This window comes from Sparus aurata, chromosome 8, assembly GCF_900880675.1.
Source record: "Sparus aurata chromosome 8, fSpaAur1.1, whole genome shotgun sequence".
In the NCBI taxonomy this organism is placed as follows: domain Eukaryota; kingdom Metazoa; phylum Chordata; class Actinopteri; order Spariformes; family Sparidae; genus Sparus; species Sparus aurata.
Window position 1 is genome coordinate 8,442,586 of NC_044194.1, and position 24,510 is coordinate 8,467,095.

The following is a 24,510-nucleotide window of genomic DNA, read 5'->3' on the forward strand; positions in this document are numbered from 1 at the left end:
CTCTGGGATGAAACATGGTCTCCTTCACTCTGCTCTCGACGTCACCATGGGGCACTAAAGTTACTCAGTATTTATATGACAGTAATATGAGAGTAGTTATTTCGTGAAATATCCTTTAATAAAAAGGGAAGAAAAACACGGGTTCAATGCACATATGTTTATTAGATTTTCAATTATCTTAGTGCAAAAAAGACCAACGTAATACAGAGACGTTTTAAAATAAATAAACTGTGCAGGGTCAGTAATACTTAAAAAAAACAACAACTAACTACCAAGTAGTTAATGAGGCACAGTTAAGCTTCTAGTTTCTTGCCATGAGTAAACAGATGCAGCTTTGTGTAAAACAAAGACGACAGGACCTTGAATGCATTAATCCAACACAAAAGACACTATTAATAAACAAAATCCCATTCAAATGAGCTAAAAGGAAAGTCAGAGTTAAAAGGAGTGGAGGTGGAATCTAATCCAGACAGTTTGGGTTGATGTGGTTGCATAAATGTACCGGATGTACATTTTAGTTACCTATTTAACCTAATACAGTAAGTCATTTTAAAAGTTATTACATTGTTCTGATTCTTTGCAGAAATAAAAACAAGAACAAGAACAGAAAAGTCATCGTCAGCACAGAATGGTACATAGAGAACGGAAAGTCGTCCATATTGAATGTAAGCTAACTTATATATCGGTGGACAGTTTCAGGTGCAGCGGAAATGGACAGTTAAGAACTGATATCAGTCAAAAGTGGTGACAAATCCAACATTACAGACTTGGCTGAATAAACATTACTGATGACTACAGTACTACTGTACAAAATAGCCCTCATGTACAGATTTGTTGAATGTAAGCTTTAAAATGAACTCGGCTGTAGTGATGTCACGATACTGGAATTCTTAACTTTGTTACAAATACCCTGAAAAACATTGATGTCGATACCACGCTCAACACCTCGGGCAAAAACCGACACACATTCAGGGCGTTGATTTTAAAATGTCCTATTAAAAGATAAATACCACAAGGTTTGTGTACTGCGCGTTAAGCACAACATAATCTAACTACAAGTTTTAGTGTTTTTGTATGACAAAATCTTAATTTACATTTTAATTATTTTAATTTGTATCAAATTATCAGATGTAAAACTATATTTGTATGTAGGCTTTTTACAATTTCTTCGAAAATGCGGGTCACCTTTCAACGACCTCTTGAGTGTAAATAAAGTGTCAAATGAATCTAATGTGTGAGCTGCCTCGGTGTGTATGTCAGCTTGCTATCTGAGAGAAGAGAGAAGTACCGATATATCGATATTTTTCACAACACTGCTTTACTGGACCTTTAAAGAATAACTGGGGGGGAATATTTTCACATGCTGCTACATTCAGCCCTTATGGAATCTATACACCCAGATACAGGATGAACATCAGACGAAAGAAGTGAGGTAGAAAGACTAAAAAACACAAAACATAAGAGACATACAAAAGCCTTTCATGGTAAACCATTGGTTTAGTCTATCAAAGGGTTCTCGACAGTACAATTAACCATCTTAAGCCACTATGATGGTTGCCAGAGAACCTTCAAATCTCTTAACAACATTCAGTTCTACAGAGCTACCCCCGCTGTAGTAAGAACTCACATAATAGGGATAAGTGCCTTAATAAAATGGACTGCCTCTAAGATCAGATTGTACATTGTGTTCAAATGTTAATGTCCATCTGTTAACCAACATCCACATGTTTAAATGCAGTTGGGTTTTGATTGTGAATCGCTGGCTTTTCTCTTTTTGACTTTTGCATTACCTTTTGCATTACCATGAGCGACACAAATAAAACTGAAGTGAAATCAAAACTGTTTGTCAGTCGGCTGCATAGGTCTGGAGTTCAGCTTGAAGGACGATGGGGACAAATAAATGAGACGTTACATTCTGATGGAAGGATTCTGATGGAAATCAGGAGAAGAGCTTCTTTTGCTTGAAGTAGGCATCAAAACGACACTGGGCATAGTCCTGCAAAGCATAATGGTTTAATATAAGGTTTATTAAAATGTATATGTATTCAACCCTGATTCCAAAAAAAGTTGGGATGCTGCTCTAAATAAAAACAGAATGCAATGACTTGCAAATCAGACCTATATTCACCTAACGTTATACAAAGACAATATAGGAAATGATAAACTTTATTGTTTTTTTGTAAATATACACCCATTTTGAGTTTTCAAACCTTAAACAACGACACTAATTGCTGTAGTCCTGAAGGTAAAATTCCTTCCCATGCTTGCTTATTATACAACTATGAGTTGCTCAACAGTCGGGGCTTTGCGCATCATAATGCACAACACATTTTCAGTCTTGTGCCTGCACTGTTTTACAGTGAATCCAATCAGTAACAATGTGTGTAGAATGTTAAAAAATATGTTTTTTGATGTTTACACTTATCTCCAAATCTTTTTTCCCAAATAATTTGAAACACTGTTGCTGGCATAAAATTCAGAAGTGTATATTTGCAAAAAAGGAATTCATCATCATATCAGTTTGAACATTAAATATCTTGTCATTTTGTTTTATTCACATTTTGCATAGCCATCCATCTTTTACAGAACTGGGATTAAAACAATTTAGTATACAGTTGGCATCATACTGTAAAAAAAAAAAAAAGTGGGAAAAAATCTCCTTACCATGTATCCAAACTCAATCTTGGATATCTTTGCTTGAATGATGGACCACAGACCCCACAGGAAATGTGACGCTAATGCAAACCTACAAATCAGAAACAGAAATCATAATGACGGAACAAAACCAGTTGATCCTGTGCTAACTTTAAATGATACTTTATCACCACTACTGTATCATTAGAAAACCACATGTTACCTGTTAGCTTCAATTATCAGGTCCTCTTCAGTCTGTGTCTGGTCCATGGTAATGTTAGAGTGTTTTTTCTGTTCCGCCAGATAAGCTCTGATAAAACAAAGCTGAAATAAAAAGCAAAACGATTGGTTACATTTTTCATAAATGAAGTAGAATTATTATTTGTTGGTGATTTATTTAGCATTTATTTACACTGTTTCAAAAACAATAACTGCCACTGCTTATTTTCAGTTCCCCAATTTATCAAAATAGCATTTAAAATCTTGACCACTAGATGGAGCTGTGTAACCAGAACACTTGTAACACCTATCCCCTGAGTAGATTATGTTAAATGAGGGACTTCAACATCAGTAATGTGTGCGAAGCATCTGTCTGAGCGTCAAAGGGAGAAGTAAGGAGAAAAATACTGAATCAACTCTCTATTAAAATAGTAATTTTACACCTGTTCACTAATATTTATCATATATCCGTAATAAACTAAACCAAGCTCAAACTTTTTATTTGAAAATATTTGATGTCTAACTTTGATACTTCTCATTAAATGCTACCATTACTGGGCAGTGTGGCAGTTATCAGCCTTCCTAAGCTATTCTGTCAAAGTCTGATTCTTGTGAGCCTCTACTGAGAGCAGGGATTGGGTCAAAAAAATTAATCAGTCTTTAAATTAAGCTGTAACGGTTTTAGACTGACCTGCTGCTCTCTGGTGGGATAGTTCTCCGGTGAGGCCTTGAAGAAAGGCCACTGATTGTAGGTGTAATCATACATCCACTCACAGAAATGGTTCCCGAAGTCAAAGCCCCTACACAGAGGAAACAAATGATGTTATTCATATCAAACTACAAGGACAGAATCTAAAAAAATTTATTTGATAAAAACTAAAACAGTCCTTTTACACCCAATCTAGGGAGGGTTTACACTTTACCTGTAATTGTAACTGCTGTACTCAAAGTCAATCAGCATGAGTTTGTCCGTTGAGGTTTGGTCCCGGTCGTCCAGCATCAGAATGTTACCTGCAGCAGCACAACAAGAAGGGTGCGAACGACCTTCACACACACTGACAAGTCACACTCTCTAATTACTTCAGCTAGTGTCAGGTTCAGACCAGAGGATAGTTCAGCTTAATCAAATGATAAAGTATTTGGTGCTTGGTCGGTGTGTGTGTGTGTGTGAGCACGTGTGTAAATGAAGGAGGTGTGTATTTAGGTTGGCAAGTACTCGGCTGAGTATCCAGTACAGGTAATGTACTTTTTATGAGTACGAGTATCATCTGTGTAAAATCTGTGGCCATATTTGTGAATCTGAAGCTCAATTCCGAGGCTGTTCTGTAAATAGTTTTTCTAATGAATAATAAATCAAACAACTTTCGATCAAACCCATTCAAATTTCAGGCTTACATCAACAACTTCTGTCTAGCCCCACCCATTTCTGGTTCAAGCACCACCCACTTCCGATCATACGATGTTGTCAGATTCAGATAAAATCTGTATTCGTAGGCTTCAAAGTCCTGTGGAAAGTTGCTCAGAATCTGTAATATCAGCATAATAATGAACTTGATTTGGGTCAAATACATCTAAATCACATACTGTATGTGTGTGCAAGGTCATCTTAGGTGATTGCCTCATCGGGAGGACAGTCACATTTACTGGAAACCTATATCTGCCTGCCACATCCACTTCAACGGCTCATTTTCACTCTTAGAATGAGGCTCTGGAATGTGAGCTGTCCCTATTAATAACCACACTCCTGCCTTCCTTTGACTTATGCAATATACTGCCCTCCTAGGCAATGTGCCAGCAAAGTCAGACAGTTGATCAATCATCCAAAATTAGAGGTGTGAGGATAAGGGAGCAACGAGAGAGTAGGATATGATTAAAAAAAAAGAAAAGTTTTACCTTCCTGGACGTCATTGTGGCAGAACACCACTGGTGATGGAGTCGCAGCCAGCAACTCACTGTTATAGAGACAAGAGCCAGATGAACAGAGTAGGGTTTGAGAGAAACATAGAGAGGGCAGAAAGAGGTATTTTAGTGTGATTATTTGTACTGGACAGCAGGTATTTATGAAGGCAAGCACTCAGTGTGACTCTGATTGACCTAACGTCCTAGAGCAAGCTAAAACAAATGGTACCTCATGTTCAATCTGTGTAAGCAAAAACGAAATGCTCTGAGCTCTGATAAGTATGCTTCAGTGTCAGTCTGGTACAAAATCTACAAGATAACAACTGGACTCAGATAAACACAGACAATCAACACTGGGCTGATTCTCTATTGGCTGCTGAGGTCAGACAGTCATGACTATTCAGCAGTGAAGTCGTGGGGGTACTGGGACAAAGGTCGGCCATTAGACTGTAAACAAAAGCGCAGTCGTCACTGAGATTAAATTATTGTGGGGGGAAAACATCTCCAACTGTAACCCTTCCAGGCTTACTCGTGTTGCATATATCATACAATCTGTTCATATCAATATATCACAAATCAAATCAAATCAATTTTATTTATATAGCCCAAAATCACAATCACATTGCCTCAGTGGGCTTTACAATCTGTACAGTGAACAACATCCTCTGTCCTTAGACCCTCGATTCGAGTGAGGAAAAACTTCACATGTTGATGGAAAAAAAACCTTTTAACAGGGTATATCACCTACTTTTACTGCTACTGTTTGCATGATCTTTAAAACAAGCATACTCGGAGCAGTCTTATCTTGTCTGGTGGTGAGGACATAGTGTTCTTGACTTGATATATTTACTTTTCGTCGCCAGTTAGGACTTATCGTTGCAAACACAATTCTTTCTTTAATCTAACTTAACAACAAAATAGATGGAGAATACATTCAAACATCATTTTGTTTCATTTAAACATGCTAAATTACAGGACACCAGTGGGCAGGGCTACTTTGCAGCATCGTTAGCCAACAAGGGGGTCTGCACACAGACACGTAATCACTTAATTAGATTAGATAAGATTAAACTTTATTGTCATTGCACAGAGTACAGGCAGGGAGACAGAAAAAACAGTCTTGCATCTGACCAGAAGTGCAAAACGTACTCTAAAGTTTATTTAAAAAGTAAATAATAACAAACATTAAGGGGACCATATGAACATGCTAAGATATAGACCGTGCGAACCGTATTAATAGTAGGAAGGTCTTGACATGAACATGCTAATTGCTCTCCTGTGTTTCTCTCATCATCTAGAAAATGATGATGAATCACGAATATCCTCAAGGCTTTGGGTGGAGAACCTAAAAAGGGAGTTGCTGGTAGCCACTTTCCCTTTACAATATGGTAATATTGGTAATATGAGATGGCTCTGACTTAACGACATTGAGCGTGCACTTGACTTAAGCAATAGTGATTGCATAATTATCCAGCCACTTCCCTTCAGAGTTCCCCTCTAGTCAAAAATGTTTGACACTGGAGGGCTGTTTTCAAGTTTAATCTTTTTTTCTGCACTTATTGAAAATCTTATCTTATTTTGACTTATTTGGTAGCATCACAAATAGTTTGAAAGCCATTCCTGGTCCAATATTCAGCTCTATATGCGTGAGGAGGGAACTTGAAGCCTACAGTGCACTGAGACAGAGAACAGACTTCACAGTGAAACTATATTTGCAGTTTATATATCGATGAATCTTACTGAGGGCAAAGGAGTAGGTGCAATTTTTATTAATTGATTTTATTTTGGTTATTTTTCCTTTTTTTCAGCAAAACCCATGTCACACACATATTTATGTACGTCTTGCTACATGTGTGGAGAGGATCTTTAAGCCTTCATAAGTATCATATGGAGAAATTCTCTCCATACAACACACAGAAGTTGAGGCCATTTGATGCCTGTAAGTGCCCCAACTCACCGGAGACTGTCCAGCTCAGCAGGCAGGTCCAACTTCATCAGCTTCTTGTACTTCTTCACATGTGCTTCACGTGTAAAACTAAGCTTCATCACTTGATCCATGTATCTAAAGAGGGAGAAAAACAACAGACATTACATTCACTTGTAAATAACACTGGGCATTTCTAATAGAACGCAGAGTGATATGAGGGTGTCCTTACTTGTCAATGGTCCCAAACAACCACTTGGGCTCTTTGTTAAATGGCATAACCATTTCATGGAAACGTGCCAACTTGGTGGCAATCTCAGCTGAGATGGCCGGATCTGAAAGTTGTTCTGTGCGCATGCGGGTATTCTGGGAAAATAAAGACACGCATTTATGCTTTCTCTACAAGCAAGTTGGTGTCACATGGGCTACTGAATGGGATTTTATAATCAAAGCACAAAAAATGTTTTCCACAAAATCTAAACACTACAGTTTTGACCTGCATGCTGAATGTTTTACACAATAACATACAGAAGAGACACAAGATGTGTGTGTTTGTGTGTGCATGTGCATGCGTGCGAATAATACCACAATGAACTGTTCTAAGCGTCCCTCGGGGAAGATGCCATAGAGTTTTGGCCCAAGTGTTCGCTCTGCCAGGATGGCAAACATGACGCTCTCCAACACCAGCGAGTCCACTCCCTGTGGCACAGAAAGACAAATTGGGGTTTTTGGTTCTGCTTACACTTCCGTTTAAAGGATAAGGACTCCTCCTCATGGTTAAACATATGCAACAACACACGTGCACGAACAAGCAACTTCATGGGGACAGCTTCTTGACAGACCAACCTGTAAGATGGCGCCATATATTCGGAGGAGCACCTGGCGAGGCTCATCTCCCACAGAGCGCACGTAGTCAGGCAAAGTACACAGGTACAGCAGATTACTCAGTCCACCACTGCGAAACAAAAAACACAAGCGTTATCACACCTGAAACAAGTCAACGTCATACGACAGAACGCAGCCAGAAATACTAGTCGGACAACCAGCAGATTTCGCTCTGAATGCTTTTACCTTGTGTTACCCGTGAACACAGGTGGTTTAGTGTCAACACACACACAAACACACACACACACACTGTCTTGCCATTCAACCTGATCTATTGTAAACAGTATTCAGATTTAATGGTTCAGTTGAGGGCCCCCTACAGAACTAGGCCTAAATGGTAATCATATACTGTTAAAGGCATTGGGAATGCGGATCACAAAAGATATGAGTGAAAATATCAATAACAGCAATACAAAAATACCATGATGGTTCCCAGCCTGGGGATGAAGACTCCTCGAGGAGAAACATTTGCAGCTTTCCCCCCTTAAATTCATTTTATAATTAATTATTTACTATAATTAATAACCTATTAACTAATAGTACATTCAACTTTGAATCGGAGCTGTTTCACTATTCAGAATGTTGAAATGCTTTATACACCATCTGCTGGTTGCTGTCGATGTTTACTTAGTAAATGGTTAATAAATGCTGTTCAGTTCACATAAAGGTATTATTCAGATGGGCATTATAATGTTACAACTGCTAAATATAGGTGATATGATCACAGTTAATTACCTATTGATACTATTTATGAATTAATGTTCTTATACAGTGTGAGAAGCAGACATTTTAAGTGATTCATAGGAGATTAAAAGAGGGATTACAGTGACCTGAGTAAAAGGGGACGGTTGTTAGATTAGAGACCCTGGATAAACAATAGTCCCTGCACACTGATGAGTTAAACTACAGACTCCCTTCTTGTGTTTGTGTCCTCAGAGCAGCGGACGTCGCTTTTACCTGACAATGCTGATTTGAAAGTCATCCTCTCCGAGAGTCTTCCACGCGCCGGACAGAAACTCTCGGCACCACGAATGCGCCCTGCCCCTCGTGTCCCGGTCGACCTCCTCGGTTCTCCCATCCCGGAAAGACTCTGCCTCAGAGTCGTCATCACAGTTGGCCCCAAACAACGGACTCGGGGTCCTCAACTTCCTCTCGTTAACGATAAGCGTGTTTTCCACCCGTTTCTTCTCGAGCGGAGGACCCAGGTCCTCTGTTATGACTGCGGGGATGGTTCTGAAATGCCCCGGCCCCAGGTTATCTGCTCGGCCCAGGGAGTCGTCACCGCAACCGCTGCTGGCTACATTTCCACTCGACTGCATCGTGAGTCTCCGGGCGAAGAGCAAAGGAAGACCGGTGTGTAATGTCGGTCTGAGACGGCAGGTGGGTGGCGCTGACAAACGCAGTTCACCGGTGAAGCTACTTAACCGGAAGAGGTTTACATAGCTGGCTGGCCTGAGTCGCATCAGGGGCGGTAGATTCAGGTATAAAATGTACAGATGACAAATTCACCTCCTCGGAGGCGCAGTGAGCTACTGAGACAAACTGGCGTATTCAACGTCCAATCACAGTTCACTTCCGCGTTCGCATGCCCAGCTCATTGGTCGTTAAGAAGCGGTAACTTGACACTCCGGTTTCTCGCACTCGAGGTTTCTGGGAAGTGAAGTGTTTTTAGCCTTAGACAGTAACAGTAGACTACGCCTTTGTTACGTCATAGAAAATCAAGATGGAATGGATTTATGATAAAGGTTAGTTTATTATCTGAATGAGCCTGATTCAATCCAAGATCAGGATACACTGCATGTTCTGAATTGTTTTCAGGTTTTGAGAGAAGCTTTCAGTAAACTCATGGTCTTTGGACCACATGTAGCTTGAGGCCTCCAGGGGAGAGCAGTTCAACAGAAGAGTGACATTCTCCCCTCAAAATATTTTAATTATCCTTCAGGCCCAAGTGAATGAAACTTGACTGTATTTAATAAGCAAAGATTAGAGAAAGTTAGTTTTTAAATTTTTTTTTATTATTCACTGTTGGTGTCTCGACTCACTGGTTGGGATTGACCTGTTATTTGTCAGATTCATTCTATATCAGTCAAATGTAGTATCAAATGATTATTTTTACTGTAATAATAAAAAAAATACTGATTAGGCCTTTTGAAACTTTCTGGTCATTGTGAACAATTGTTAAGTAAATGTCAAGGTTGAGTTTTACACTCTTTGTACGTGTTAGTATAGTTACCCATGCTTTATGTTGAGCAACAGGATATAGCCTTATGATGGGCGAGCACATTCAAGAAAAAATATATACTCCTTTAAAAGCAGACAAAATGTCATTACATATAACACATAAGACATAAAAACATAGCCTATATAATGGTATTCGAACAAACACAAATTGTTCAAATGTTTTATTAGCTTAATCCAGTAGCCTAAATGTAGCCAGAAATGTATATCAACAGCACACAACAGTATGTAATCTTAGTTTCTGTGTATGCATGACTTTATGTTGAGGCATGGTCATATGTGTTAGTTTACTTCTGTGTAGGAATAATGTATCTGAATGAAATTTTATGAGATCATACAACACATTCAGCATCTTGTCGATTTATTTGAAACTCAGTCGCTTTTTAGTAAACATCTGGAACAGAGATGTCATAATAAGAGGGTTCCATCTCGATGTTGTTACAAGCCAAGCCTGGTTCATTCCTGAGTGATGACGATCATCTGACTGCTTACCAAAGTGGTCTCAGACCTGAGGTCTCCCTTCATGGAAGCGGCAATTTCTCTCCCTGTGTGAAATACAAATCAGTGGTCACTTGCTGTCAGACTTAACGTTGAGCAAGACACAAGACAATGTCAGACATCATTTACTGTTCTGGTGACGATATGTTCAGCTTCTCTGATTTTCATACCACAAACCATGCTGATCCTGTATAATACTTGAAAATCATGATCTATTTACCTTCATGTATTAATCTTAGTCAGAAACAAGGGAAACAGAGTTGAAACAAACACAGTTTTGGTAGTTCAGAATACTGAACTACTTACTCTTTCTGAAGCACCTAGGTTGACAATTATTTCCAAGAGAGGATTGGCACACAGTTGCATCACAGTGGATGTAGATCTGGTGGAAAAACAACAACAACAAAAAAACAAGTTTGTAGATATGGTGGCTTTAAAAATAGTGAAAATACCAAATAAAGAGACCTTAGATCCTATATGCAAACCAACAATACGTTGAATTTTGGTGTTTCATACATATCATAACATTTTTACACAGACAACGTTCCTGATTACACTGACAGAACCGGGTATTTTAAGCAATTATTGGGACATTTATCAGCCATGTTTTTGGCCTCAAAAGTGGGGATTTTAAAGCCAAAACAGGATATTTTCCTCACTCTAAATTATCAACATTATAAATCGCGCTTTGCAGAAATTCTGGCGATTGGGTTGGACTGTACCTTTTCCCTGAGAGGATCCATAACATTTGGCTCTGAGGTCTTGCCTCCCTTGCCACTAGGATTGGCAGGTGCAGCACCTACAAACGTGAACATCTTGAAAATAAAACGGCTGTGGTGGGTTGGGTACAGGAGTCCTGATGAGGCCCCCACATGGGCCAATTGGGTCAGGTAACGGTCATCCCTGTAGGGACAGCTAAGACAAGAGGAGAGAAGGTGGAAAAAAACGACTGAGTATAGCATCAAAAAATATATCAAACATGGCAATCTCCTAGTCAGAGCAACAGTTACACTTACCCATCAATCAACAAGTCCCACTGAGGAACACTGTGAGGGTAGGGGTTAGAAGTTGCCCAGCATCTTCCAAGAGTCAAGACAAGGCTGGGATCAGTCCTCTCAAGCATTCGGACCTCAACGTACACAGGATCCCTGAGCACTTTTGTGATGGGATAGTCGGCATCAACGTAGAAGGAGTTGTAGGCGACCTCCTCTGCTCAAACAGAAGGATTGGTTAATGACACAGTCACTGGAATATGAGACTTACTGCACAGATAGTTTCCTTCACACTAACCTTCCACACAACCCTTGGAATTACACGCTCCATTGGCCAGCCTGAGCTCCACACGCAGGGGTCCAGGAGCTGCAACTGGGGGTGGTGGAGGAACCAGGCCAACCTCAATGACCAGAGCCTCAATTGAGGTGCCAATATATCTACACTGGACGAGCAGCCTGAGACAGGAAAAAGGGCCAGAAAACTATTTGAGTGGCTTATATGGTCAGTTCATATTCTTGATATCAACGAATTGTCTGAATACTTTGAACAAAGACAGAACACATACTCATAGCTGCTGTCCCTGGTAATGGCTCCCAAGTATCCAACAGCAACTTCATATGAGGAGGCCATCCTGTTTTCATAGATTATAACACCAGGTGCCTCCTACAGTAAGTTGGCAGCATTACAGTTGTCAATACAATCTGACAAAAATAAATAAGAATCAAATGGAACAGTCAAATGAGTCGCAACCCTTACCATCATAACAGTGCCGCAGGCAGTGAGAGGGAACTGGTAGATGGCAAAAGCTGAAGTGGTGCCGACAGGTTCGCAGAGTGGATGTTTTTCGAGGAAAGAAATGCTCTCCAGGTCAAGGTTGGGTAGGGTGGCATCCCTGGCGACCACCACAATCATTTGGGCGTCCTTGGTGCACTGAAGAGTCACTGAGAACAAATTATAAAGCAAAGACCAGAGCTCATGCTATAGTCTTTGAACACATCCAAGTTAAGTATCAGCCAGGATGAACATAGTTCTAAGAGGCACAGAGACATTCTTACCAGATTTGCCATAATAGCACATGCGTCCGTCATAGCAGCAGTTTATAGCATCACAGTCTGCAGATGAGATCCCAGGAGCCCCACACTGTACCTTGTAGTTATCTGGTACTTCACAAGTGTGAAATACTTCTGTGGGTACCAGAGGCTGTTTGGATGTTTGAGGCACCTGTGGCTTGGAGGTCTGCTGAGGCTGCTGAGGCCTGTAAGTCTGCTGAGGCTGCTGGGGCTTTGTGAGCTGCTGAGGCTGCTGAGGCCTGTAGGTTTTCTGAGGCTGCTGGGGCTTTGTGACCTGCTGAGGCTGCGGAGGCCTGTAAGTCTGCTGAGGCTCCTGGGGCTTCGTGGGCTCCTGAGGCTTTCTAGAATATGGATATTGAGCATCAGCCAGGCAGCCCAACAGAGCAACCGCCAGAAGACAACCACAAATCAACTTCATTGCCATAATGTCACAGCAAAGAGTGATCCGCAAAGAACACCAGATACTGTGAAAAGTGTGAGGCAAATATGCTGACTTTTATAAGGTATGGGCTAAGTGGACTTGTCAAAAACTCACATCCCATTTGCTGCCAACAACTGCCAATCAAATTCTCCAGTTGCTGGTTGGTCTGTGGTCCTGCTCTGAAGAGATTAGAGGTCATGCCAAAAGAACTCTATTACAGCAGTTATTCAGAGACATTACATGAGGAGATTAAGCATACTTTATAGTTAGCATACTATTTTGTGTACATTGATATAATTGACAAGTGTCATCTCCATGCTTGCCACATGAGCCCACTGATTGTTAGACAAGCTGAATTCCAGCTTGTTTGACCATTGAAAAAAAAAAAACCTTCATATGGTCTGTGTGACCTGCGGCAGGGCTTGAGAAAACAAATACCTCTTCTTATCGTTAATTGTATTGGCCATTGGTAAATATTAAGGACATGATAAGGACTAATCTCACTCTTGTAAAAAATATAAAATGATAACATGTAATAACCTCCAATTTGTCCAGCCTGTGGCTATTTGACTATTTAAGAAATAGCTAATATAACTGAAATATCTTCAGTTCATTTTTGACTTCTAAGTATCTCTTTTATCATAAATGTAACTTAATCTGAATATATCCTAAATATTGTTCTGACTAGTCATTCTGACTTCATTTAATTGAAGATATATTGAAAGCTAAGTAGTTATGGCTAAGATAAGACGAAATTTTAAATATTTGTAATTTTATGAAATCTATAGAAAGATGTGAATATTTTGAGTTTTACTGAATAGATGAGTCTATTGCTAAATATATTCTTTATATATATATATATAAAAAAAAAACTTTGTGAAAAGTCAATTTTCAAATCAACTCTACAGGTTAAAATTATTTTTAAATTCCGGAATTAAATCATAGAAATCGTCACCTATATTAAATTTGAAGATCTCTGCAATATATAATTTTAGGCTACCTGCTGAAAAAAGAATCCAAGCTCTTTGCTGGGGAATCATGGAAAGTATTAGACTCTTTAGAAATCAAGGTGTAGAAATGACTGATGACTTCAGTTGTTCTTTTGGACTGATTGAAATGAAACTGAAGGTATCTTACACATTGAAATCTGTCTATTCTTTTCATATATGTATTGTATGATACAATATATACACTATTGTTGAACATTTTGGAATTAGCTGTTATATTATATATATTTACTATTATATTCTAACATACATTGAGTGTAATAAAATTTAGACACAAATGTATTATTTACATTTTTATTTTTGTTATGGACAATATCTGGCAGCTCCAACCTAAATATGAGCTCACAGGAGCTTACACAAATAAATAATGGAATGTTTTGTCACTGATATGATTAAGAGCTGATGAACCAAGGCTTTTAATTACTATTGCACTCGGGAATATTTAAACAGAATTATGAATATATGTGAGTATTTTAAAAAAAAAGATAAAGAAAATGAATAACTCTGTAAACAGTTAAAATACTTTCTCACTTAAAGGGCTGTTTCTTAACATTTCTAACAGGACAACAGAGATAAGTGCTCCCTTGGAATTTTGGGGGTTTTGACAAATTGTGAAATCCAGCAAATTATGTAAATTGATAGTAATACAGTGAGACCGATATAATTCAGGATCTTTGAACTCTCAGTCATGCCACTGCATGAGCTGTTTGTAGTGCTCAAATCATTTATCATGGAATCACCCGGCCAGAGACACTAGTCAGGTGGTGAGTGTCACAGAAAGCACAAACTTTACATTTTAAGGGACGTTATTTAGTTTCCTTCTTGCTGTGGGGCAACAGCGCTAACCACTGCACAAAGTCATCTCATGACACGTCCCAAATTGAGCAGTTCAAGACCGTACATACCATTTACAGAGGTATGCTTGACTCACTGCAGGTGAAACTGGTTGATCTCAGATGATCTCAGTAATATTGATTTGCAGCTCCTCAAATACTACTTTGGCCAAGTACAGAGGTTTGACATGTCATGCCGAGGTCAGGTGGACCCAACCCAGGGTCAGCATAACTTTTGTTATGACCAGTACATGTCTACCAAATAATTATTTCACCTTTCTCTTTTGCTTGAAGAAAAAACAATAAAAGTGACTTTTAAATTAACACAATAATGATTACTCATCTCTGACCTCATCATACCAGAGCTCCAGGTACTTTTGGTCTGCAGCTGGAATAATTTCATTGGCTACTGTTTACTCATCAGGTCTGATAGGGAATGGCCAACTGAAGGGGCGGGAATGCAATGGAAGTAAACATGCTTGCTGTGTTATAAAAGTCGGTGCACATTTCATCCTTCCTTACAGCACCTAGTGAACAGTGCAGATCACTCGTTGTTGTGAAGCCATGGTGATGAAGTGTGCTTCTGTGTGCCTTGTGGCACTCGCCTTGCTTGGCAGCTTCTGTGATGCTCAGTGGGACAAGCCCTCAAAACCTACATACCCGAGACCAGTACCTCAGAGAGAGCCTACCAAGCAGAAGTCTCATGAGCCCCAACAGTCAAAGCAAACATTTGAGAAACCACTCACCTGGGTATACCCTGAAGATCCCAAGCCTGAGGTCCCAGCTGAGGTGACTGTTGAGCTGAGATATCCTGTTCCTGCTGCCACTGTTGCTGTTGAGTGCAGAGAGAGGGATGCTGTCGTAGAAGTCAAGAAGGACATGTTTGGGATCGGTCAGTTCATCAATCCTGCCGACCTGACCCTGGGGAACTGTGCTGCCGTCGGAGAGGACAACAATGCTCATGTGTTGATCTTTCAAGCTGAGCTGCACCAGTGTGGCAGCACGTTAACGGTAAGCACAATGAAGATAGCATTCAAGTAAAAAAAAATGATGGTCCTGTTTGTTCGTACTAATATAGTATATCTACATGTGTATTTTTTCTAGACAACAGACAAGTCCCTCATCTACACCTTCCTTCTGAACTACAATCCTCAACCTCTGGGTGCAGCTCCTGTGGTGAGGACCAGCTCAGCTGTTGTCATTGTAGAATGCCACTACCAAAGGTATGTAGATCAGTAGGAGGTGTGACAAACAAACAGATGAATAAATAACATAATTAAACTGACATGTAATCCATAGCCCTTAGCCAACACAAATCCGATAACCATTAATCACAAAATCTATCTTGCTTGTTCATAGCGCAGATGCACATTAGTCTGAGTATGAATATGAGTATGAAACATATTTAATCCCTCAGGCATCACAATGTGAGCAGCCTTCCTCTGGACCCGCTGTGGATCCCTTTCTCTGCAGTTAAGGTGTCTGAGGAATTCCTGTACTTCACTCTTAAACTCATGACTGGTGAGTTCACTTAAACTGTTAGTTAGAAACTGTCATAAGAAAAAGAAAACATACAACACAAACAATACATACATAAAAATACAAATAAAAGCCTTCTCGTTTTCTGTGACAGACATGCAGCATGATAATTAAAGGCAACCTGAAGCCTATGTTAGCATCCCTTTTAAAACTTGGCCCCACAAGGATGCAGTGAAGATCCCAAGACTGTTACGCCTAGTCCCGTCCTTCCTGACTGTGATTAGCCGGTATTCATTGTTTTGCCAGAAAGCCATCAGGAAGTCAGATGATGTAGTATAAAGTGCAACAAAAAATTTGCATGGATCAATACGTCAAACCATTGGTTTCTTGTGGAGGTAAACTTGAATTTATTATATAAATGACTCTTCAAAATGTGGGTCGCTTCAGGCAAGAAACTGCAGGATCAGTTTTAGGAAAAGATCATGGTTTGGGTTAAAAATGTACCATTTTGTTCTCACACCAAGACAAAGTATAACCCACCCACAGCACAGTAGTATTAGCCAATGAAGGCACAGTAATATTAGCCAATGACAGCACAGTAGTATTAGCCAATGACAGCACAATAGTATTGGCCAATGACACCACGGTTGTGCAGAGCAGGTCGGAACAGTCTTTGAGGATATTTAATTGGCAGCTATTAAAACCCAGCACTGCTCGGAGAAAACAATAAACTGATCATCACCATACACAAGATGTTTCATTACATTGGTGACCCGGTCAAAAGTGCAACAGGCATCAATAAAACTGTAACTTTTATAGAACTGTGATTAATGTAATTATCTCATTGCAGATGACTGGCAGTATGAGAGGCCAATCTACCAGTACTTCCTGGGAGACATCATTAATATTGAGGCTTCCGTCAAGCAGTTCTATCACGTGCCCCTCCGTGTTTACTTGGACAACTGTGTCGCTACTCTTTCTCCTGACAGGTCCTCCAACCCCAACTATGCCTTCATTGACAACCATGGGTGAGTAAGCTGAAGTTGTTCTGTTTTAGAGAGAATCACAAACACGAAACATTGTTGTCCATCTCTTATGTCATTTTGTGTGTTCTTCTGCCCGCAGGTGTTTGGTTGATGCTAGGCTCACAGGCTCAGACTCTAAGTTCATGGCTCGCACTGCAGATAACGTGCTGCGGTTCCAGTTGGAGGCCTTCAGGTTCAAGGGCGCTGACAGTGGACTGGTGAGCATCTCCAACACTGATTTAATATTTTCTGTTGCACGTCAAATGCAGCAGATCTGCTTCTAACTCTATTATTCCTACAGCTCTACATTACATGCCACTTGAAAGCAACATCTGTTGCTTATCCCATTGATAGTGATCACAGAGCTTGCTCCTACATCGGCGGGTGAGTCTGCATGTGACTGAAAATTGTGACTAGAGAATTGATTACGCATCGCACCGCTTCAATATCCCTTTCATCCTAGGTGGAAGGAGGCCAGTGGAGCTGATGCAGCTTGTGGCTCCTGTGAGTCCGGGTTACCTGTAAATTCTGGATCATCTGGCACTGGATCTGGTTCCTGGACTGGTGGAGCAACCAGCCCATCTAATCCTGGAAGGAAGAGCCGTGCTGTGTCCGAAACTCAACAAAGTATGTTGATTAAATCAGTTGTCCCAAGTTTTTGGTCAGAGTAGGTGTTAACGTCTCTCTGTATGCCTGCCACACAGTGCTGCTGACTGTAACACGTTACTTCTGTCTTTTTCTCCCTCAGTGGTCGAATGGGAAGGTGAAGTCACCCTGGGTCCCATCCCCGTCGGAGAGAAGGTGGTCGCTTAACTCAATCGCCTGCCATGACTATGACCATCAAAATAAACATGGGTTCTCATGGGTTCATGACTGGCTGTATGATATTCTCTTGCTTCTTGTTAATAGCTCAGGTTGAAGAAAGGAAAGAACCTCCATTTGCTCTATTAGATGTTATCAAAATTGTGACCCCTGTGTAGTGATAAATGTTACATACGGACCACATGTGGCCAGCTCATGGACTGTTAATCCTTCCAATTTGATGGAAATAAAAAATGCAACCGTGTGAAAGGTGTGTGTAATTCTCTGAGTGACACCATCACAGAGAACTTGTATCAGCAGCACTTGCACTTTTCTCCTAACATTATACTGAACATCCAGTAGATTAATATACAGGTGTGAGCTGTGGGGCTTCACCCTCCATTTCATCACTGTTAATTAGCTGAATAACCTGATTCCTCATCAGTCATCTACTGAATGAAGATCCGACATGATAGGGCAACACAAATACAACTTGCTCTGTCAAAGGCTAGTCAGGTTTTTCACAGAGTGAGTGAACACTTACCTCCACCGTGTGGCACAAATCATGAACTGCAGCTCAGCAACATACACTTCAGCACCACAGGCAGTGAACAGCTCCACACTGCGCATGCTCAAGACAGAAAGAGAAAGACACCTCCTTCAGACCGAGGTGATCCACCGGTGATCAGAGAGGGAGAAAACTCAAACTTACTTACTTAGCACTTCTCAGAAAGCTGTGGAGAAAGTAAGGTACAAACTATATGTTTTGTATGGCTTGTTATGATGAATCTACTTACAAAAATATGAATTTATGTGAGATACATGTCTGTTTGAATAGGCCAGTAAACAACTGCCAAACAAACTATGAACAGCTACAACTGATGCGCTTTTACACATTCCATTACAGCCTTTAGTCCCCAGACTTTGGGGCCACTTGTGAAAATGTTTCGGACTACATATTATTATTTTTATGATGATGTAATCAGCACTTTACACCCAACTTAACTCCCTCGGGATTAATTACACACCTTCCTTGTTGCAAATGTTACTCTACTTCTGCTTCACTAACACCTTAAGTCACATTACATCAGTCCACTTGCCTGAGAGTTGGGTGCCATTGTTTTCGGTGGGCCTAGAAACAATGGCAATGAAAGGCAACTTAAAGCTGCTGTAGGCATTGTTTTCTTATTAAATTTAGTGTAAAACAGCTCTGTATTCCAACAGTAATAGTTTTTGCAGAGTGTGTTCAGTGACCCATGTCTCTCCTCCTGAACATGAGAAAAAATATATGTGCTGGTATCCCCGCATACTTTATCCAATCGGGACAGAGAACTCCACAAAGAGGCGGTCCTGTGTGTAAAAAGTAATTACAGAATATAATGGAATCAATTTGAATTAACATACATATACAAGTTTTATTTGTTTCAAGTAAAAAAAAAAAGTATTTTATTTTATAGTTTAGCACAATTCAGACACAAGGCAACACAGAGTGCTTTCCAGGGGCATAGAATAACATTAAAATCGTAAATTGCATTTAAATAAATACATTGAAAAGAAGCAGGAAGAAGAAACAACGCATTTAAACAAGAGCCTATAGTGAATAATATAACTACTTATCTTCTTGTGTTTTGCTCAGTGGCACTTCATAGATTTGGAGAATGCACCAGTTCTTCCTTTAAACCTCTGTGTTTGTCCCTCTGCCTGCCTTCACTCTGTATATTGACCTGGTTTTGGTTCACTTCCTGTCGACACTGTGCTCCAATGCTCTCAGCACTTTCTCCTCTCTGTTTCTTTGCCTTTTTCTGTGTAATTTTCGGCGCCTGCTCTGACAGAGATCTGTGCGTTTATGGGCATCAGGATCAAGATGAACACATGACTTTTAGATCCTGTAAAACAGGAACCACGCATGTTAGTTTTTTGTTTGTTTGTTTTTTTACAGGGGAACCCCTGGATCTCCCCCACAAGGACCTCTCGGGGTCCCCGGACCCTCACGTTGGAACTGGCACGCTTGCTCTGCCTGCACGTCCCACCGTCAGTGTAAAAAAAAAAAAATCATTGCAAACACTTGATGGAGATTTTGTGTTTCTACGCCACTGTTTAGTGTTTGTGGAGGCTGCAGCCTTCAGCTCTGCTCCGCTCTGCCTTTCTCATACGATAACGGCACTGACGTTATACCGTCAGTGCTCCCCCCCCCCCCCCCCTCCCTCTCCCCCCTCCTCTCTGTCTCTGCCTGTCTCCGCACTGCTGCTGCTGCTGGCCTGTATCCGCTGTGTGTCACAGGCAGCATCACAGCAGCAGACATTTGGCGAAGAAAAACACGGACTGCGGACGCACACTTGCGCGCTTGTGCTCCGGCGCGGACGTATCCGGCGGGACGACGGGATTGTATCTGAATCTGCCTCTCTGACGATCATTTTCTCGCCTCGACTCGGCCCCCTCCTCCCCTCCCCTCCTACCCTGCCCGTGTGGATGTTTGACTGCAGATTTGATGGTGCTGAGCAGGCTCGTCTGATTGAAGGCTTGCGGCCAGGGGGCATCTGTGGGGCCGCGGAGAGAGATAACCCTCTGCCCACGGGTGCGACTGTCCTCTGCCCTGTGATTGTGAATGGACTGCGCTTCCATCCGTGATTTGCTGCAGTCGCTCTGAGTCATTTGTGGAAGAAGATGGCGGACAGGGCTGAGATGTTTTCCCTTTCCACTTTCCATTCCCTCTCTCCCCCCGGCTGCAGGTAAGAGCCTTTACATGTAGAGCGACGACAGGGGGGACGACGGGGGGGCGATGCGCACGGGTTGATGCGTGAAGGAAATGACACCTAAGACGATCAAAAAAATAAATAAATAAATGCTCATCCGTTCGGTTTTCACGACCGCAATAATACGCACATTCCTTCCAGGGGTAGTAATGGATATTTTTGATTAACCTGACAGGCCTGCTGGTGCCTCCGTGCGCGCCCGTGGGTGCTGCAGCGCGTTTTTTGGAGCTGATACCTCCCTCCCAGACAGCAGCTTTAAGCCGGCCCTTAAATATTCTAGGTATGAAGGAGGATAAATGATAAACTAGATGGCGAGTGATTGATCTGTACTGCTGCCGCGACAGGCACCCGCCTTGCGCATTCTCTGTGTGAGGCCCACGCCCTGTTGAGTCCAACCCAGGCGAGGCGAGGCGAGGCAAGGCAAGGGCATGCTGCTGAACAATGATCCACGGAAGTCCCCACTCATATCGATGTTTGTTCAAACGCCTCTAATGTGACCTCTGCGACACACGCTATGACAAAATCTTTCTTCCCTTCTCTCTCCAACACTGTTGTTGTGAGCGGGATTCTCCAATCTGTAACCAGAGAGCAGTAACTAGGAGAGAATCAGTGATCCAGCCACAGCATCCTCCTCAAGGTTGTCTGTGTTTGGTTTAGAAGGCACACGACGTGGGGTTTTTTCTTAAAGTGTGACTGGTGTTCGGATGTAAATTAGGCCTGGCAGGATGTGGATCGTTGCAACACTTTTGGATGATACACTGTGGAGGCTGCTGCAAGATTCAGATCCGCTATTGCCCGGAGGCATATAGGAACATATTGCCGACGTATGATAGATTTCACTGTTTTTCCTCTTTTGCTATAATTCCCAGTTTGCATTAATGTCATCCCTGCTGCTGCTGCTGCTGTGTGAGGCCTTCCTCTCTGCCTCCAAATACATGTAAACTTTCTCTTTAGACAACAAAAACAATCATTTGTGGTGCTCTTTCCAAGCTACTGTAACCGGGGAGTAAAATAGTAAAAGTATGTATTTGATGTTGCTCTGAGCACCATAAAGCAACACTGGATGCACTCTGCACTTATGCATTTAATGCTACATTTCATTGTCCCTGTCTCTGCCTCCACATGTCCAGTGCTCCTACAGAATGCAATCACATTAGCGAGCCAGGTCCCAGAGGATTCTCTCATCCACAATATGCCCTAATGTGGGATTTAGTTACATGCTGTAGCCTCATCTCATGGTCGGATCATATCCGATCAATGGTCTTGATTTTTTTTATTTTGCATGACTGCCAATGACCTCAGTCAGAGAGCACAGAGCACAGAGCTTTGGCCATTACATCAATATGTTAAATTTATAGCATTGGCAAACCGCTGGAGCGAGAGAGTCTTTTGCTTTGTGCAGCCTTTTGACTCGCTCATCTATTGAGTCACCGACTACAAATCTACTTAAAGTCTTTTTCAGTTTCCCTCCCAGCTCCCCAAAATAAAGCAGTAACTGTGAAGAGCAGCTGCTTCACTAATTGAATTGGGTGGAGGCTGATCAGTCTCACTCAATTGTTTTTGATTAGATTTGTGTGCATTCAAAAGTAAAAACAGTGTTTGTTTTGGGTGAGTTATGATCATTGATTTGAGACTGTAAAGATACCAATAAATCACTTTGTTAAAATGCTGCTGTGTGGAGCATGTGATGTGATTTTATAAAGAAGTGCATCAGAGCTCAACGATTTAGGATTAGTTGTCAGCTGCTTTACAGAAAAAAATTTATAGTTCTCTGATTCCAGCTCATGAAAGATGAATGTTTTCTGGTCTGTCTTTCCTCCTCAGTGACAGTAAACTGAACATCTTTGGGATGTTGTGGACGAAAGATGACACCTGAGGACGTCATGATGGGCTTTGGGAAACATACGATCAACATACATTTGTTCATTTCACGTCCACGTGTCCGCGTTTCCCCGTGTCACACCTCCTCCTCTGTGTTATTGTGTGTGACTGATTCGTGGATGAAACCACTGCCGGTGGTGTGATGGTGTGGTACGGCAATCTGCCTTACATAACCCCCAACACTGTTTTCAATGGGCAACATAATCCGTAACAGAGCCTGTCTTTCCCTCCTGAGCACCAGAAATTTATGGCGGACTATAATTTCTCCTGCACTGAGGGAGCACTCTCCCCCTCCAGTGAAAAGATACAAGTCAGTCTGTGCAGATGAATTATGGTGCACTTTTCATTTACTGTATATACCAGAGTGTATTTCCTTCAATAAACTGAGAGACATGGTTTCCGTATAAAGACGGTGGAATGAATCAACATAATTTCACTGTGCTCCATTTTCTTTATTTTTCCATCAAGACTTCAGCCCGCAGAAATATTTATAGACATGGACGTCATCCAGTTATGCTGTGTTTTTATTTTATTTATTTTTTTTTAGGATTAATACCCCTGCTGTGGTTTGCAGGAGCTGAAAATAGAAAATGCTGACATATAAAAAACATGTGGGACTAGAGTACCAGCAACCCATACCTGAGAACTCATTGATTCAGTTCTATGAAAGGATTGTTTGTGAGTAGATTTGCTGAGGCATCAGTCTTGATGGAGCCAGTGGGAGGTCATTGTTTTTGGTTGTGTGGCCGTGAGTAGGTTTGGATATCAGTTTCTATTTCGGATACGGTTCCAATATTGTAAAAATGTATTTTAACTCAGAGCTCAAGAAATTACTTCGGTAATTGTTTGTTTTGTTTAGCCGTATATCATGTACAGTAAGTTATTTATCTGGCAGCTTTGGTTCTTTCAATATCAGTCCTCATGTTTTATTTCTTAAAAAAGGAAGCAATTATTATAAAATGTATATATTCCAACAGTAATCACTGTCATACTGTTCGGTCAGTAACCGATATCTTCCCTCCACATGCTCAGGCAGTAACTAAAAGAAAAGAAATGTTCTGGTATCCCTGCCCACTTTATCCAATCAGGGCAGAGAGCTTCATAAAGAAGCGGTCCTGTCTGCTTAGGGAGGGGACGCCACCTGCGAAACAGACAGGAAGTCGTCTGAAACGACGACAACAGCTTTAAGATTTATTTTAGTTCATTTCTTACTCTTTTGATGACAGCTAAAACTAGATCCAATTACAGCTGCAATGATTTGTCGATTCAAATCTTAGTATATAATAAAAGACTAAATCAGCAATTATTTAGGTAATCTGTTCAACTTTTGTGTCATTTCTAAGCAAAAATGGTGAAAATTCAGTGTTTCCTGCCTGTCAAATATGAGTATTTTCTCTCTTTTATGTCAATAAATTGAATGTGGAGTTTTTAACCCCCCAGACGACGGCTCTGATAAACTCTTGATGGATCTGAAAGGTTTTGCATGTAATATTTTAATTTAATTTCATATTCTGATTTGATTTAAAACCCCGGCTGTATTCCATAGTACATCAATATTTCAAAAACTAGACGACTACAACATTTTTCGGTAGGCTTCCCTCTGATTTCGTCCTCTCCATGCTCGTTTCACATGTTTAGCAGTCGGTGTTCTACTTTTGCCTCCCCGACTCTTTGAAGGCTGTTTGAGGAGGCAGAGGGAGGGAGGTGGTGTGGTGGTGGAGGGTATGGTTACCATGGGGTAAGAGGCTTAAACCAAATACAGATTCATTTTAGCTTAAGCGTTCCATCTCTGCCCCCCCACCCCCCGCTGTCTTTCCATCTCTCTCTTTTTTGTATTTCACAATTCATCTCTCTAACACGTCAGTCTTTGCAGCCACTGTTGCTGCGTTTTAACAATTAAATGAGTCATATTTACACAGTCCATCACTGGATGTGCTTTCCGTCAGTATG

The 24,510-nt window shown here is 41.0% G+C and overlaps 4 protein-coding genes across 6 annotated transcripts in view; 2 read left to right on the plus strand and 2 right to left on the minus strand.

The window, feature by feature from the left end:
- Window positions 1-142: 142 nt before the first annotated feature.
- Window positions 143-9,114, minus strand: chkb (choline kinase beta). The gene is made up of 11 exons (XM_030425798.1): window positions 8,519-9,114; window positions 7,523-7,631; window positions 7,262-7,375; window positions 6,909-7,042; window positions 6,710-6,814; window positions 4,747-4,805; window positions 3,777-3,864; window positions 3,545-3,653; window positions 2,858-2,958; window positions 2,665-2,746; window positions 143-1,996 (listed from the first exon to the last, which is right to left on the minus strand). Exons 1-11 carry the CDS (start codon window positions 9,022-9,024, stop codon window positions 1,940-1,942), a joined length of 1,464 nt encoding a protein of 487 aa, XP_030281658.1. The 5' UTR covers window positions 9,025-9,114; the 3' UTR covers window positions 143-1,939.
- Window positions 9,115-10,143: 1,029 nt separating this feature from the next.
- LOC115586632 (zona pellucida sperm-binding protein 4) lies at window positions 10,144-13,302 on the minus strand. The gene is made up of 8 exons (XM_030425799.1): window positions 12,346-13,302; window positions 12,047-12,231; window positions 11,856-11,953; window positions 11,588-11,745; window positions 11,314-11,506; window positions 11,020-11,212; window positions 10,604-10,679; window positions 10,144-10,344 (listed from the first exon to the last, which is right to left on the minus strand). The coding sequence occupies exons 1-8, from the start codon at window positions 12,782-12,784 to the stop codon at window positions 10,256-10,258; spliced, it is 1,431 nt and encodes a 476-aa protein (XP_030281659.1). The 5' UTR covers window positions 12,785-13,302; the 3' UTR covers window positions 10,144-10,255.
- Window positions 13,303-13,478: 176 nt separating this feature from the next.
- LOC115586633 (zona pellucida sperm-binding protein 3) lies at window positions 13,479-18,191 on the plus strand. Its single transcript, XM_030425800.1, has 8 exons — window positions 13,479-15,632; window positions 15,726-15,844; window positions 16,039-16,142; window positions 16,951-17,128; window positions 17,226-17,343; window positions 17,427-17,509; window positions 17,589-17,752; window positions 17,874-18,191. Exons 1-8 carry the CDS (start codon window positions 15,186-15,188, stop codon window positions 17,936-17,938), a joined length of 1,278 nt encoding a protein of 425 aa, XP_030281660.1. The 5' UTR covers window positions 13,479-15,185; the 3' UTR covers window positions 17,939-18,191.
- Window positions 18,192-20,129: 1,938 nt separating this feature from the next.
- Window positions 20,130-24,510, plus strand: part of mapk8ip2 (mitogen-activated protein kinase 8 interacting protein 2) — a 32,136-nt gene continuing 27,755 nt past the window's right edge. For 2 of the 3 annotated variants that reach the window (XM_030425266.1, XM_030425267.1), the window contains exon 1: window positions 20,130-20,655. In XM_030425266.1, the coding sequence (XP_030281126.1) occupies window positions 20,591-20,655 (65 nt within the window). In that variant the 5' untranslated portion in view covers window positions 20,130-20,590. The remainder of the gene's footprint in view (window positions 20,656-24,510) is intronic. The other variant, XM_030425268.1, reaches the window with a different exon arrangement.